The 17,600-nt window shown below is 39.2% G+C and overlaps 1 protein-coding gene across 1 annotated transcript in view; it reads left to right on the top strand.

Annotated features, from left to right (window-relative positions):
• Positions 1-17,600, top strand: part of LOC135197212 (ubiquitin-associated domain-containing protein 1-like) — a gene marked incomplete at its 5' end in the record, with an annotated part of 128,437 nt that overhangs the window by 84,518 nt on the left and 26,319 nt on the right. The window contains 3 exon segments of the mRNA XM_064224268.1: positions 3,546-3,757; positions 11,502-11,694; positions 12,950-13,048. Of these exon segments, the coding sequence (XP_064080338.1) occupies positions 3,546-3,757; positions 11,502-11,694; positions 12,950-13,048 (504 nt within the window).

Consider the following 17,600-nt stretch of genomic DNA (forward strand, 5'->3'; position numbering starts at 1 on the left):
GAGACGAGAATTCCTGATAATTGTTACTACGATAATCGGGAATTTTGCCGAATGCTCGAATTCCTTGGAATTTCTGGCATCTCAAGAGTGTTTTGGTTTTCCTGTAATTTCCAAACACACTGTTGAGGCAGACATTCCCGGTAATTATTATTACGAACTCGGGAGTCTCGCTAAGCCATTAAATTCCTGGAATTTCTAGCGTTTGAAGGAAGTACTGCTGCTGAAGTAAGAATATCTCAGGAGGGGCTCTGCCTGGATGGACCTGACGGTCCGTTGCCTCAGTACGCGATCACCCACGGGATACAGAGTTATTCTGGTTATACCAGAATGACACAAGGAAATAAGAGGAATTCGGTGGAGTTTACTCCTCGAAATTCAAACCTGAGAGACTGTTTTTGGTTCAATCCTTGGATCTTACCGAACATACGTCAATCTGTTCAGGATGGATAGTACCGAGAGTTTGAATGCCTCCCCAGTGCTACAGTTTTGGGAACATCCAGTTTGGCTTGAACTAGTCGTCTTCGGTATCCTGTTATCACTGTAGAAGTCTCCCTTCGGGAAAACTTCACCTTCGCTCTATTCATTAGAGAATGAAGGAGGTCTGCTTCCAGTCCTTATTCTTGTTCCTCGAATGGAAGAGAATTTAGGCTGGAGGTTGAATAGTATCTTCTCTTAATTGATCTACAACTCGGGACTGCCTTGCAGGTCTCCTAAGAGTTACTGGTTTCAATTTTGAGATACTAGTGGTATTGTTTACAACAGCACCACAGCATTTGCATTCACCAAATAGGAGGGATTTCATCCCTCCCATTTCGGCTAAAATGCAAATGCTCGAGCGTATCTTTTTGCGGTCAGTGGTTCTAGCTGAACGCATTCCTTCTTGGAATGGAATAGTACCTGGCAAATCAGGATGACGACAAGTTTAGCGAGAGCTAGCGGTGTACAGCGCTGCCAGCCTGCCTCAGCCAGTATAGCTTGCTCTCCGAGATATGTCGGTTGGAATTGTCTCTCTGTTGAGGTTGACAACCGATTCGAATCTCTGCCCAGCAATCACAGACTTAGGTCTCTGGTTGGCTGGAATTCTCACATACGTGTATTACCATCTCTCCTGCATCGCCTTTTGCCTTTGCGAGAATTTTTAAACAGAGATATCTCACTAGACTCATTATCATCTTTCTGTTTACCTCATGGTAACAGAAGTCTGTAGCCTAGTCTTCCGCGTCATCGCACCTGCTGCTGCGATGACGCAGAATGATATTCTTCAGACATTCTGAGTTTGTCTTCTAATATGCATTTCGTAATTTATAAGGTGTGCAATTATTCTTTGTTCACCCCGATTTGTAAATGAATAACGGAAGACTTCGCCTGTTCCCTTCCCTCCCAGCTCTGCTTCCAAGGTAAATAGAAATGTCCTTCCTGATCCAGCCCACCAGAAGCGTTTCTTTGGGCAGTACAATCCTTGTGTTTTCATTAATGAAAGACGCCCCGCTTTCACTGCAAGCTCCGACTTTCTCACCGAACAGCAATGAAATAGCGGCTTAGCTTTTTCAGTCCTCTGTAAACAACAGGAATTAAAGCTGTCTTCACTGGTTGGTGTTATCAATGGGACTTTTTCTATGTTCAGAATCTTGAGAGAGAACTTTTCTCGATTCAACTGTGAAGACGTAGGTCCACATTCACCCTAGTCTTTCACTAGCATATAGTATTGTTTCTCCTTAGTTTGAGATTCAACTACTATGAGAACTTCTGTCTTGCCATCAGGGACCTCGGTCTCTAGGAGGCAGTTGACTTATCGTCTGATGTGCACATGCCTTGAGAGAATCATCATCTTGTCTCCCAACATCGGTGGCGCTCAAGATAGACGATTTGTATGGTTGTTCTCAGCATAACCCTTCAAAAGGCGAGTGTCATGTGACTACGTTTTGGATGCATGACGGCTCACACTGAGCACAGTCAGTCGGCAGCTGTTGAAGAGTCCGAGACAGTCATGAGCTATGCTGTGGACTTTGTATTGGTTGATCCAGATCAGTCATTACTTTGTTCTATTGGCATGTAGCTGTACCCATAAAGGATCGACATCCACCATGGAGTGTTGGTGTCTTTATCCGCTGCGTACTGCCATTGCAGAAGTGTCTGGTGACATGTCTTTCTCCGAGTATTATGAGACCGTGAGAGACTTCTCTGCAGTTAGATAGTCCAGTGGATGGGTACATTTCATCACTCCGAAGAATATGTCGGACAGGAAGATAGATAATGTCTCATTGCGACCATATATATCTTTTCCTTCGGGCCTGCCCACAGGTCCTTGGAACATCATTTCCTTGGACTGGTGGTGGATGCTTGCAGTTTGTGTTTGTTTACCTGGCTCCTTCAAGAGGACAAGTTGCATCTTGCCTATGGTGTGCAGTTTTAGGTAAGAAGGAAGAGAGAGCGGCTGGCCTCTCCACCTTCCCCAGCTCCATGGTCTAGGTATATTATACCTAGACCGTGCCTGCCTCGTCCTTCCACACTCCTCTTCCTTCGGGTTGAGGATAGGAGTCGAACTTACACTGGCTGGTTGGGCGATTAATGCGGTAAGGTTACATATAGAGCTTCCTTTCTATGTTTCTATGTTTCTTATCAGAATCATAGAAACAGTCCCGCTCCTTCCTCTAGCAAGGCATTAATGCCTCTGACTCTAAATATTCTTCACAGCCCATTTTTGGATGAGTTACGATTCCTCACTCATTTTGAAAAGGCCCAGAAGTCTGACTTTTGATCATATAGCTCTTATACTCCGATTAAGTTGTCAGAGGCAGGGCACTCCTCCTCGCTCGTACGACCAGGAGGCGTAGCCTAGGTGTGCAGAACTCCAGTCAGTTCTAGAGATTCACTCATATTCCTCCCACCAATCAGTAAGTCTTCCTTATGTAAAGGACCGAGGGTTTGTATATCGTTAAGGAACAAATCACAATTTTTGAAAGTAAATTGTATTTTTATTAACTATACAAACCTGAGGTCCTTTACATATATGCCCACCTCATGCCACCCTTCAATCTGAACCTGGGCCAAAAGGCAAAGTGGAGTGTTTACATCCGGGCAGGCTGGCCTATCCTCCTGCCACATGGTAGTTACTGTCAAACCACCTTGTTCAAGAATTTAATGGCCATAATTCCTGCTACGTCGAAAGTAATTCCTATGTAAAGGACCTCAGGGTTGTATAGTTAGGAAAAATACAATTTACTTTAAAAAATTATAATATTTTAGTCATATTGAGCCCAGTTATATTTTTTTGCTTAGCATTTTATACATTGCTGTGTATTTACTATTTATGGAGACAATTTGTTAGTGTAGTAAAGTATTAGAAGCTATTGATTATTGATATTTGACAGTGCTCTGTGCAAATTTTGTCACAATATTCATCTTTTGTTGGTGGGGTAGCAGTATTGCATATTTTCCAGTAAATCAGTGCTGTAGCATATTTCCATGTCTAGTGTTTTGTTTTAGGGGTTGGGACAGGGACAGTATTCAGTCTTTTAAGGCAAACTTTTCAAGTACATTCATAGTTTCAGACGGAATTGCGACGTATTTTAGTTACGATGATTGAAGCTTCAGTAAGGCTTATAAGTTCTGATCCAGAATCAAAGGATGTTGTTGCCCAAATCTTGGAGAAATTAGAACGACGACATCGACCAAAGGTTGATCGGAATAACCTTAGACAACTAGTAGAAATGGGTTTTGATGAAACCAAAGCAACTAAAGCACTCCAGTTGAAAAGGTATTATGAATTCTGTTTTGTTTCAGCAAGGATTGGTGTCAAAAGCAGTGCAGTAGTTTCCTTGTTAATTAATGTAAATGTTTTTTTCCAAAATAGTAATTGATGCTTTCACATAAGTGACTTACCAAACAATTACATTAGCTGTAAGCTTTCCTACTTGGCAGTCGAAAATTCAAATTTCCTGGCTGCGGCGGTGGCGCTGCTATCGTTCGTTTAGGTGATACAGGTACCACCCACTTTGGGAATACCTGGTACTGCTGAGCTAACTATTGTCAATTCGTTTTCTGCCAGCCACAGAGTAACACCTGTGGTTTTTTGTGGAAGTATACTTTCGTTGTTATTTTGAATTGTATCTATATTTGGTGATGTACTACTTCTTGGTTGGTTTTTTTGCTTCATCAGTTAGCTGCCTTGTTATTAGCAAGTTATTGTGAAGATGTCTGATGCTAGTTCATCGTCAGTTAGGTTTTGCAGCAGTGGCTGCAAAATTAGATTAGCTAAACTATGTTACGATCCGCACTCCAAATGTGTAAAATGTAGGGGTCAATGCTGTAGCAAGGAATTAACTTGTGATGAGTGCCGTTTTTTAGATGAACAAAGTTGGAAGACTTTTCAAGCTCATTTGGATAAAATTGACAGAGATAGTAAAAGGAAAGCAGCTCTTAGAGCGGGTAGTAAAGCTAGAGTAGAGACAACTCCTGTACCTTTAGAGGCGAACAAACCATCACTATCTTCACTTTTATCTAATATTTCACCTATTGATAGTCCTCCAACTTCAGTACCAATTACTCCAGTCCTGGTATCCATTGTTTCCAATCCCAACACCATTTCCATGTTAAGAGTCCAAAATGGACATGAAATTTGAGTTCTTGGCAAAATCCGTTATGGATATAGGGATGTCTTTTTGTGCTTTTGTAGAAAAGTCAAGTGAGAAGGCCACTGTTGGGCCAAGTGTCGGTGTCATGTCCGAGGAGGCGGCTGTCCGTCCCCCCCATTTCTCCTAAATGAAGGTCACTGTCCTGCTCCCCAGCATGGGAGAAGACATACCGGAGGTTGAAGGGAGACTGGGAGGGTTTACCCACGGTCAGTTACCGACTCCGTTGAAGTAGTCATCTCACGAGTGCCTATGAAACGCCGCTGGAAAGGCATAGATATCAGTGACATGCAGTTGTCATCTGTCTTGGAAGTGCAGTCGCCTGTGTCGAGGCAACAGGTGTGGAGTGAATTAGTGTCGCGTCCATTGAAAAGCATGCCCCGTGTGTGAGAGGTACCTCGCCACCTATTAAGAAATCCAAGGAGCACTGGAGTCCACAACCTTCCTGCAGTTTCGCTCCGGATCAGATTTTCCAGGAAGATCGTCAGTCCTCTTCGGATAATGTAACTTCGGACGAAGTTAGACGCTCACGTGCGATCCAGCGCTCGTGCAGTTGTGATGCAGACTCACCTCGTTGTGTGTTGATAGGAGTTTCGACTTGCTCGCCTCATATGTCTTGTGTTTTCTCGACTCAGTCGATCGTTTTCGAAGAAGAGCTGTACGACAGCCATGACTTCGACTTCGACCAAGGATGATTCGAAGACCAAACCTTTGTTAGAGGATTCCGCTTTGGGCCTCTTTAGACATCAACTTCAAGAATTAATGGTCTTTTTGAAAAAGAAAAAAACCTGAGGGAAGAAGACGACTCGGTGTCTTCTATCCTGTAGGAAAAGGAAACTCAAGCCCAGGAATCGAAAGCTGTTAAGGTTCCTTTTACAGACATATCCGGATTTTTTTGAGCCAGCTTTGCCTTCTCCTCCGTCGATGTACGTGAAGGATAGGAGATCGGTGCCTTCGGGTTTACCAAAACCAGTTCTCTCAGTCCTCGAAGAAAGCACTGAAGGAAGTAGAAGAGTGGTTTGCAGGGAGTCTGGCAAGGCTTTATTTGCCTACCCTCCGTCGAAGCTGCAGAATAAAACCTACAGGTTTTATGAGACAGGAGAAGTTCCTTCCTTGGGAGTATCTGCCTCCTCCCAAGGAGACTTCTCTGGCCTTGTGGACTCGCACAGAAGAGCAGCATTCTCAGCTGTGTGTTGTTCTCTTCACCCGAGTTGGATCACCTGGTGAAGAACTTGTACTAAGTGATTGAAGTCTTCAGTTTTCTGGATTGGACAATTGCAGCGTTAGCCAGAAAAATAGAAGATTGCCAGTCTCTGGATGAAGAATTTGCTGTTGACTGGCTCAGTGTTTTGTCCTGTGTAAACAGGGCAGTGAGAAAGTTCAGTGGAAATGGCTGCTCTATTTACTGTGGGAGTACTCAAGAAGAGAGCACGGTGGTGCTTCTTCACATCTTGAGGAGTAACCACGAACCCAGATTCGGGTTCGTTGTTCTCCCCCTTGAGTAAGTCTCACCTGTTCCCAGAAGAAACTATTCAACAGGTACTGTCAGACCTCGAGAAAAAGTCTACTAATGACCGACCTTCTTTCTCAGTCGGTGAGAAGACCTAAGGAACCTCCAGCGACGGGAGGTAAAGCTTCCCCTCTACAAAAGCATCCCTTTCGAGGAGGCAAGTTGAGGTGGCAGCAGAGGCCAATGACTAACCTACGAACTACTTCCAAGTCTACCAAGAAACCTCTTTAAAACAGCAGAGAAATGAACGAAAGATCCTTCACACACCCGTGGGGTGGGGGTGAGACTCCACGACTACTGGGAGGAATGGAGTCTAAGAGGAGCGGAACAGTGGGTAATACAGGTGCTTCGAGAGGGATATGTGATCCCATTTATGCAGGATCCACCACTGTCCAATACACCTGTCAGTTTGACAGCATACTCGACAGGGTCAACAAGAGCTTTGGCTTCAATCAAAGAAGTAGAACAACTCGTCAGCAAAGAAGCCATTGAGGAGGTATCAGACAAGAACTCCCTAGGATTCTACAACAGGCTCTTCGTAGTCCCCAAGGCATCAGGGGGATGGAGACCTGTTTTGGATGCAAGTGCTCTGAACTTCTTCGTCTGGAAGACAAAATTCCGAATGGAAATCAGTCGACCGGGCAACTGGATGGTGTCTCTCGACATGAAGGATGCATACTTCCATGTCCCCATCCATCAGAACTCCAGGAAGTTCCTGAGATTCATCTTCAAGAAGAGAGACTTCCAGTTCAGTGCCCTCTGCTTCGGACTGTCAACCGCCCCTCAAGTATTTACTCGGATTCTCGCTCCCCTAGGAAAATGGCTGCATTTGATGGGGATCAACACAGCTTTTTACATAGACAACAGGCTCCTGAGAGCCAAATCCAGTCGTCAGTGAGTGAAGGACTTAGAGAAGACACTTATTTTGACACAACAATAGGGTATTCTAATGAACACGAAGTCCCAATTGATTCCAACTCAGAGGATCCTCTATTTAGGGATGATACTAGACTCTTTAGCTTTTTGGGCTTTTCTCTCCCCGAAGAGGATAGAGTCCTGCCTGTTGACAGTCCAACAATTTCTTGTTTGCCTGTCCTGCTCAGCCCTCGAATGGATGAACCTCCTCGGGACCCTGGCTTCAGTGGAGAGTTTTGTCAGGATAGGACACCTACACATGAGGTCGCTTCAGTTCTTCTTGAAAGCAAATTGGTCGTGGAAGACGCAACCGGACTTGCTAGTCTTCCCTCTGACGGAATAGATAGAAGTGGATCTTCATTGGTGGCATTTGAGGGAAAGATTACAAGAATGACATTCCCTAGTTGTGTCGAACCCCTTTGCAGTTCTAATCAGACGCCTCGGACAGCTGATTGGGAGCCCTTCTAGGAGACAAGAGAGTATCGGGTCTGTGGACAGAAAGAAAAAAAGACCTTACACATCAATGTGAAAGAATTGAAAGCCATCCTCTTAGGACTACAAGCGTTCGACCCTATAGTCACTGGAAGGAACATAGCAATCTATTCGGACAACACCACAGCGTTGTCATACGTACGGAAGCAGGGAGGGACCCACTCGTTCTCTCTCAACAAGATAGCCTAAGATCTCCTCACCTGGACGAATGAGAAGGGGATCACCCTTTTTCCAAGATTCGTCCAAGGAAAAATAACGTTATTGCAGACGAACTGACCTGTTCGCCACATCAAGGAACAATTGCCTCCCTATTTTCTGTTCTCCGATTCCAGAACCACTAGCTTGGAGAACAGATGCAATGCTGCTAGATTGGACGGGACTAGAAGTTTATGCTTTTCCTCCCTCCAGGATGATAAGAGAGGTACAGTATTAAACAAGCTTAAATCACACCAGAATGTGACAGTGACCCTAGTAGCTCCATTTTGGCCCAGGAAAGAGTGGTTCCGAGATTTTCTCAGTCTGCTAGTGGATTTTCCCAGACGACATCCACAAAATCCATCGCTTCTCAGACAACCCCATTTCAACTGATATCACCATGGATTGTCCGCTCTGGCCCTGACAGGATTCAGGCTCTCAGGAACCTCGTCAGAGCAAAAGGTTTTTAGCAAAGGGCGTCAGAAGCTATTGCTAGCTGCAAAAGAAGCTCTTCTGCCAAGCTCTACCAGTCCAAGTGAAGAGTCTTTAGGTCATGGTGCAAATGACTTAGCATCTCATCTTCTGAAACAGCTATAACAGAAATTGCGGAATTTTTGTTATTTTTTGAGGAACTCCAAGAAGTTGGCCACTTCGACTATTAAAGGATATAGGGCTATGCTTACATCGATATTTAAGCATAGAGGCCTCGACATCTCATGAAATCAGGACATCAGTGACCTGATCAGATCCTTTAGTTCCTCCAAAATATTCAAGCCTGAAGAATTGGAATGGAATTTGGATGTAGTTTTAAGGTGGCTCTCCAGTCCCCAATTCGAACCGTTGAATTCGGCAGCCTTAAGAGATGTAACTAGGAAGGCAATGTTCCTAGTCGCCTTAGCCACAGCGGGAAGAATAAGCGAGTTGTAGTCGATCAGTAAGGAAGTGGGTTTCGCCCAGGGCAATTCAGTTTGTTCATAAGTAACAGATCTCTGTGCTAAGAATGAGGATCCTTTGAATCCTTGGCCCCGTTCTTTCAGGATAAAGAACTTAATGGACTTAGTCGGGTGGAAGATGAGGAACGTACTTTGTGTCCGGTCAGAGCCATCAGACTATCTGATCAGGACAGAAACTTTGAGAGGAGAGTCGAACCGACTCTGGTGCTCGGTGAGAGACCTGTCTCTGCCTCTTTCAAAGAATGCAATGTCGTTCTTCCTGAGGAGTGTGATCCGAGAAGCGCATGCCCAACCAAACTCAGGAACAAACACTTAGTGTGCTAAAAGTGAAGGCGCACGAAATTCATGCAGTAGCAACATCTTTGGCTTTCAGACAAATATGTCTCCATCCTCCATTATGCAAACAACATTCTGGAGGTCGAAATCGGTGTTTGCATCGCCCTATTTGAATGAGGTAGAAACTACATACTTTCGAAAACTGTTTTAGATTGGGACTGTTGTCAGTAGCTGGAATGGTGTCGAGAGAGGAAGCATAGGGGGACCCAGTTTTTTCCCTCTACTATCTCCTTGCCTTGGATTTGAGGTTGTTGAGTTTTTGGGAAACCTTGGGGTTAAGGGTATCAAATGGTTTTTAGTGTAGGTGATGGTGTTGTGTTGTCTTATATGGTCTTTCGCCCAGGGCAAGGGCAAATTATTGATGTTTTGTCAATCATCGGTGTACTTCCATGGTTGCAAAATCCCACCCATTAGTAGGGACAACCCTGGCCATTACTGCCACGTCTCCTACATGTGATGAGATCGCCGACCAGAGGCAGTATCTACCTGTAGCTGCTCTCACACAAGGTGGAGGTACTACAAACATTATGTATAATGTGAGCACATGATTATTGTTTGTTCCGACACATAATACAAACCCTCGGTCCTTTAACATATGGATTACATTCCATATGTGTAAAGGACCTCAGGTTTGTATAGTTAGGAAAAGTACAATGTACGACAAATTGTGATTTGTTCCGACAGGTAATACAAACCCTCGGTTCTTTAACATATGGAATGTAATCCATATGTTAAAGGACCTCAGGTTTGTATAGTTAGGAAAAATACAATTTACGACAAATTGTGATTTTTGTTCATTAAGCTGTCCATATACCCAACTTCCGGATAATGTGGATTCAGGTAATGTAATTGTTTGGTAAGTCACTTATGTGAAACCTTATTTTATCATTAAAATATCATATTTAGCAGGGTGCATGAGAAAACCTCCCATAATTTCTTTGTTCCCTTTTTGAAAAATTTTAAGTTAACTTTTATCCATAGCACATTTTGTATACAGTAAGGCAGAATATAAACAAACTTTTAAATGTCAATTAAGGAGTGAAAACTACTTCTAATTGTTAAGATCTTCCTGGAAGTATGTTTACTTTTAAGTAGATTGTTTCAGTGGGCCTCTTCAGAAGAGCAACTGTGACTCTGACTCCTTGGAAGAAGTTATTGGTTATATAAAGATGTTAATTTAAGCAAACCAGTCACATTTATAGACCCATAAGGCTGGATGAATGACAGTAAACATTCAGTGATATAGACAAGAGGGATAAGTACACTTAGCCAGATCTTTAAAAGACCTGGATCTTTACAAAGTTTTGTATCTCCCAGAAGTTGTTGATAAATGTTAATGTATTGGAGAGGATTTTAATTCAGAATTAATAAAAAAAAATTTGAGAGAAAGTCTGTGACAAGATCAAAAGACGTTATTATTGCTTGAATTATCTACCAGTTGATTTTATTAAAAATGTATATAAAATATAAAGACTGAATTTAAAGGAAATTTACAAGACTAGTTTGAGAGAATAATTTATTGCTACATATTTTTCATAATAAAAAAGTACTGAAAATTGTGTAATATTTGTCTAAGAAAGCATCACATATTTCTTCTAATGAAATATGTAGACAAAGTTTTTCATGGGCACGAGAATTGAGATTATAAGTTGCCAGATTCTTGTGTTTGCTTCCTCATTATTATAGTGAATGTTTATGAAGTTAACTGGCAATTGCATCCCTTATAACTGCAGTTGGAATGGTTTTTTGTATTTTTAGAAGTTTAAGAAAATTTACCATATAACTTAGGCCATTTAATAACTTGAGTAGTTATTAGAAATCTGGGCATGTATTCTTGTAAAGGTCAGTTTCAACATCTTGAAAGCTTTTTGCATTAAAAAATTTTCTTATTATTAGTTGGGCCTTATCTTAGTATTTTTATATCTTTTGGGGATTGATTTCTGGTAACAGCCATAGCCACTTCTTTAAGGTCAGTACTATTGGAAGACCTGATAGAAACATGGCTAACAAAACCTTGTTAGACTGAAGATAAACTAACCTTGTAGATATGACCATTACATATTTTTCCTCTAGCAGGTTGACTGTTTATCTTATGTTGTGTGCCAACCAGCCCAAAAAAAGCTGTTGTTAGGCTCAGAGGTCATCTGGGTAAACTAATCCTTTATATAATATGTTGTGTGCCATGCACTTGAGGGTACAGTGCTTGTACTTTTCATTGCTCTCCTCATTTATTCTGAAGCCTCATGTCTTTTTAAAAACAATTTTTGCCCCCTCATTTAACATGTCCTTTGGGATAGCCACTTGGATTTTTAGACATTCAACTTCCTGGTGAGTTATTAGTTATTAGCCCACTTGAATATTAGCTTTTGGATGTTTTACACCATCTAATTCTTGTTGTGAGGTCCAACAGTGGTAAATTTTTAGACAATACACACTCAAAATACTTTTCCCTTTTTTCACCCATCATAGAGATTTTAATGGTGCTATGGAGTGGCTGTTAGATGAAAAGAACATCGAAGGGACTGAACTGAGGGCATCTAATGAGGTAGGAACTTTTGGCTTAGAAGTTACGACCGATAAAAGTTCTGTAGATGATCAGCAAGAAGACCCAGCAAAGAGAATCTTGAGACAGTTTCTTCAGTACCGAAGGAAGTGGTTTCAGGTAAGTCATATAGCAGTGTTTGCATTGAACATTTATACTCTCTTAATAAAATAAATTTGTAAGTTATGAATAAACGAACATGAGGATAACATGAATAAACGAACATGAGGATAACGTTAACTGGAGCTACATGTATTTTCCTTTTATTGTTCTAACATACAGTAAAAGTTACATTTTGTTATTATGTAGATTTTCTCAAGATAAGGTAGTACATATGATGAAACCTCTGGGTTGTATCTTGAAACTCTCCTGGGACTTATCCAAAGGATTTAAGAGATTCACTGCAAATAACTTTTACTGTCTACTGGTTGCTTTGTAAGGAACAGCGTGTGTATATTTTACAGTAGTCACCTGTGCACATTGTGTGCTAAATATGGTAATACTTGTATTGAATATTCAGATAAACTGGTTGAGGAATATCCTTTGGAACCTACCCTTCCATCATCAGTATGTTCAAGAATAACTGGAAACAACAATGTGTAGCTTTAGTGCCTGTCTAGTATTTTCTTAATAATTATAGTTTGTCCCACACTTTCCTTGTCTGAGTCATTATGAATTGAGCATAGATGGTCATAACTTGTGAAGTCCCCAGCTATAGCCATACTAATAGAATGGTATTTTTATTCAGGGTCTTACCTTTGTAGCCTTCTACTCTCAATTTTCCTTTTAGCACTGAATGACCTCGTAGGTCCTAGTGCTTGGCCTAAATAGTAAGCTTACTCTCTTTTACTTTGCTCTCGTACTTTGCATTCATTATATGTGGCCTTTTCTTATCTTGCTGTCTAACCTTGAACTTTACTTAGCCCCAGTGATCACTTACCTTTTAAAGAACAATCCTTTGGCTGAGCCCAGTGAAAGTCTAGAAATGACAAGGTCTGGTGAAACTGTTGTACTCTATTATAGAATACATAACTGGCATTAAGAATTCATAATTGGAGCCTATTACTTCTCATAGACCTAATGTACTATCGTTTGGTTATTCATCTGTAGATTACCGTACTTATCTTATTTAGAACAATATTAGTTGGCTGTAATGTAGGAAAGTTATTCCTGTGTATGATGTGAAATAAACCTTTTGTTTTAAGCACCATATCTTGTATATGGTATGATTAACAATACAACAGTTATTTTCTTAACATTTTTGAGCTTGAAATTTATAAGGTAGATTAAAAATGAACTTGTCATAGACATTGCAAAGTTTGTAACCATGATGATCACTAGTTTCACCAGTATGATTGATTTTTTATTTCCAAAGCCAAATCAACAAGCAGTACAGAGACTCAGTGAGATGGGCTACCCTGAGGACCGTATTATAGATGCCCTAAGAGTAAATGGAAACAATGAAAACGCAGCTGTAAGTATTGGGATAAATGTAAAAGTTTGGAAATAACAACTAAAAGAGATAATATGCTTATCAAGTACCAACTACACAAGTTGCCAGTAAAATGCGCTCACAGTAATTGAGGAAGTAATTTTAGAATCAAGTAATGCTTTTTATATTTTATTTTTTTTAGCACTGCTTTCCAAAATAAACATTCTTATCTTTTCAACTTTTTACTTGTAGAAACAAAAGAAATAGCAATAAAAGTAGGGACAATGATGAAATAAGTAAAAAGAAAAGTACTTGTCGCTGTACAATTTTTTCTCATTCTTCATCCAAAAAGAAGAAATAATAATGTATGCAGTGAAGCTTAAAAGATCAAGACTTGAGGGGTGGAAGTGCCTGACTCTACAAGAATTTGTATAAATAGGCCTAGCCTATTATACAAAAAATAATAATGTAGTTTTCATTAAAGTTAAATCAACACATTATCACAAAAGTGTGGTTCTGTGATATAATCATAAAACATTACTTCTGTGAATTGTGTATAGGTATAATGATTAAATGAATTTAAAATTAATGAAAAAAAATTTAATTCAAAAGTAATTAAAAAGAGAGTAAAATAATGTGACTTAAGGCTTTATAGTTCCCTTACTATGTGACCCGTTTTCTAGATGTCTCCATTATTTTCTCATACTTTCTTTTTAGGTCTGTATTTTACTGTATATTTTTAAAACACTGATACTTGAAGATAAAGTCTGTCCCTTTCATAAAAACATGTGGAGACCTGTAGAATTGTTAGCAACTCTTAAAGTTATATTAGCAAAATATTAGGAAATGTTGGAAGCCATAGTATAGTAAGTCACAATCAAGATATTTTTTGTTAAAGATTTCATTCAAAAAATAGTACAGGCAGTACCCAGTTTACAACAGGGTTCTGTTCTTGAGATGTGTCAAGGCGAAAGTCGTTGCAAGCCAAAAATTGTCGAAAATCGTAAAAAAATCCTAAGAAAACTATACTTTGAATGCTTTGGGTGTATATTAAAAACTATTACTATTTTAAATGCATCGTTATTGTGTTTGTTGCCATTTTTCATTAAAAAACCTTCAAATATTGTTTACTGTAAATATTCTTGTAAGGTTTGTTTGATATTTAAAGACCAATTTTATGACCTAAAATTTTGGGATAGAACATTACATGTGGTATAGGCTGGTTTTGGAAATGTGCAACAGTTTGGCGCTAGGCTAAACTTAGGCTTTAGATTTCCAAACAGACAATAAACACAAATGTTGTTTTACATATCTGAGAATCTTTCATTATTATGTTGTTTCTATATTGGAAAAGTGCAAACTTTAGGGACTAGGCCTAAGCCTACCATATTCTTTGGGTTTCCTGACGGCTAAGTCAACAAAACAGCATTTCTTTCCACAGAAGTCGACAAACTTAATTGTGTGTAATAACCACGACAATAAATATAAATGTTGTCGTACTTATCTGAGAATCTTTCATTATTCTTATGTTGTTTCTAATTTATGGCCGTTCTAGGCTATAACAAGTGCAACCTTCATATCCCGAACGTAAACAAAGTATTACCCGCCAATTGTTTTTCTTTTCACAAAGAATCCTGTACATATTTTTTATTCTTTTGGTAAAATGATGCTGTAAATTGAAAAATAATCATGCAATACATTTGATGAAAAAAAAAAAAAAAAAAAAAACATTTGTGAAATAAATATCATAAAATAGAAAATTAATCAAAGACTGCTCTCATCGAAGCTAGCAAATATTTTCTATAATTCTTCTTCTGTGATACGTAATGTCATATGTTTTATTATAGCCGTTAGTATCTCCATTAGGTAAAGACAGATTAAAGAATAGAAATGAATGGTTATTATACTGGGCAGTAGTTTCTGTGGTTGAAGAGAGATAATAAAAATGCATGATTACTATACTTTGTGCTAATTAAAAGTGGTTGCTTGGCAATCGTTCAGTGCTTGGTAGTGTTGACAAAACCGTGTAAACAAAAGGTTGGGAGCTTTATTTTTTCTTTTTAGTATAGTTAATTATTTGAAATTATTATACATTCTGATTATTTATACATTTTATAGGCATATTCTAAGCTTTTAGCTTCTTAGTTTTAGATGTCAAAATCTTAGACTAGGCTACAGTAATGATTGCTAACATAGCTTAGGCTTATTGCCTAGAATCAAAACTCAGTATTATAAGGGGTATATGCTTAAATCCTAATATATGCATTAAAAATGGGGTTGAACATTTCATGCAATCAAATACTACTCAAGTATATCCTGTATTTTGCCTTTTTGGAGTTCTATTTTTTACGTTGGATCAGTGTCGTAACTCTAGAACATGCCTCATAAACCTGGAAATAATTTCTGAAGAATATAATTGAAAAGCATTGCAATCTCAGAACATCGTAAGCTGAAACTGTCGTAAGCCGGGAAGTACCGGAATTCTAACATGAAACAAAAAAATGAGCCAATTATATGTGGGCCCTCATTAGTATTTGAGATATCAGGAACTTCAGGATGTATAGAATAAATTTAAAGTAATATATATCCCCATTGTTATTGAAAGTAGATTAAATAAGGGATTAACACTCGCCCCAGTTTTATACCGACACCTTTTATATAGGTGAGCGAGTCAGATGCTTCTGACTTGTCCAATTTAGCAGTTCTCTGGTATTATAGCAATATTTTACTAGAAATCGTGCTAAAGCAGACACATTTCACGGGAGCGACACGGCTGAGCCCAGAAATAAAGATGTTATTGTAGCTCACGGAGATAACCCTGCTATAAATAGAAACTGATATTTCATTGCATATATCTGTGAATGCGGCTTTTTGCTATAAACGCCTATGACTGCCTATTTAACAGTTCACTGCCTAATTTGATAGTTCTAACAAAAATATACCGTAAATGATCATTCTAAAACAATTAAAAATCATTTCAAACAGAAGTACATCCCAAAACTCCCAAGAGTCATCTTTTATGAACTAATTGTTACCCATAAAGTAAGATATAGTGGTACCTCAAGATACGAAATTAATCCGTTCCGAGGCGGCCTTCGTATCATGAACCGCATTTTACATGTAAAATTCTTAATCCGTTCCAAGTCCTACAAAAACACCCCAGTAAATTATATTTCCAGGCCTACAACACATGTTCTAGGGTTACGACGCTGATCCGACGGAAGAAATAGGACTCCAAAAAGGCAAAATACTGTACATACTTGAGTAATATTCAACTGCATGTAATGTTCAACCCCATTTTTACTGCTTATATTAGGACTTTAGCAAATATCCCTTAGCAATAAGCCTAGCCTATGTTAGTGGTTGCTACTGTAGCCTTGTCTATGATTCTGACATCTAAACCCAAGAGGCTAAAAGCTTAGAATATGCCAATAAAATGTATGAATAATCAGTATGTACTCATTTCAAATAATTATTAATTAATCATTAACTATACTACAAAAAAAAAAAAAAACCTTCCAGTCGTTTGTTTACATTCAGCTCTTACGAGTACCGAACTAACGCCAAGCAATCACTTTTCCTAGGACACGGTAAGCCATAAATTTTCACTAGTATCTCTCTTCAACTAATGAAACTACCAAACAGTATAATAACCATTCATTTCTATTCTTTATTCTATCTTTACCTAATAGAGATACCGAGTTACTGACAGCTACTATAATGAAATATATACGTAACATAATATTAAAACAGAAGAAGAATTCTAAAAAAATACATATTTGTTGGCTTTGATGATAGCAGTCTGATTTATTTTATATTTTATGATATCTAATTCACAATTTTTTTATTAAATGTATTGCATGTACAGGCGGTCCCCGGGTTACGACGGGTCCGGCTTACGACGTTCCGAGGTTATGACTCTTTTTCTTAAATATTCATTGAAAAATCCGCCCTGGGTTACGACGCTTGTTCCGAGGTTACGACGCTGATGCTTCCGACGCTCTGAGTTTACGACGCTTTTAAAAAACACATATTATGATAAGATAAGAATCCTTTATAGTTTAGCACAGTTTCTCTCTCTCTCTCTCTCTCTCTCGCTCTCTCTCTCTTTCTCCTCTCTCTCTTCTCTCTCTCTCTCTATACTACAAAGATGTATGTTTTTTAGTATGATAAATAAATGATTTACTATTTTCAAATATTAATATTAATTTATACAGCAATAATATCAATTCATTAAAGAAAATACCATAGTGAATTAGTAAGATTTTAGCTTATATTTAAAAAATTATCGAAGAATGAAGGAAATCCCAGTCTTCTCTGTTGAAGGAAATCCCAGTCTTCTCTGTAACCTTTCCAGGTACTAAAACTGTCAGATATATATCATGTTCTGTGACAGCCAAAAGGGGAAGAGCTGGGGGAGAGCTGCAGTGTTGCAATCAGTGGTCCTGACATTTTCCCCCCCCTCTCTCTCTCTCTCTCTCTCTCCTCTCGTCTCTCTCTCTCTCTCTCTCTCTCTCTCTCTCTCTCTCTCTCATTTACTGAGACTCGAGATTTTTTATGTACTTGTACTATTTGTTTTTAATACTTTCAAATA

Source organism: Macrobrachium nipponense, chromosome 18 (genome assembly GCF_015104395.2).
Source record: "Macrobrachium nipponense isolate FS-2020 chromosome 18, ASM1510439v2, whole genome shotgun sequence".
Lineage (NCBI taxonomy): Eukaryota > Metazoa > Arthropoda > Malacostraca > Decapoda > Palaemonidae > Macrobrachium > Macrobrachium nipponense.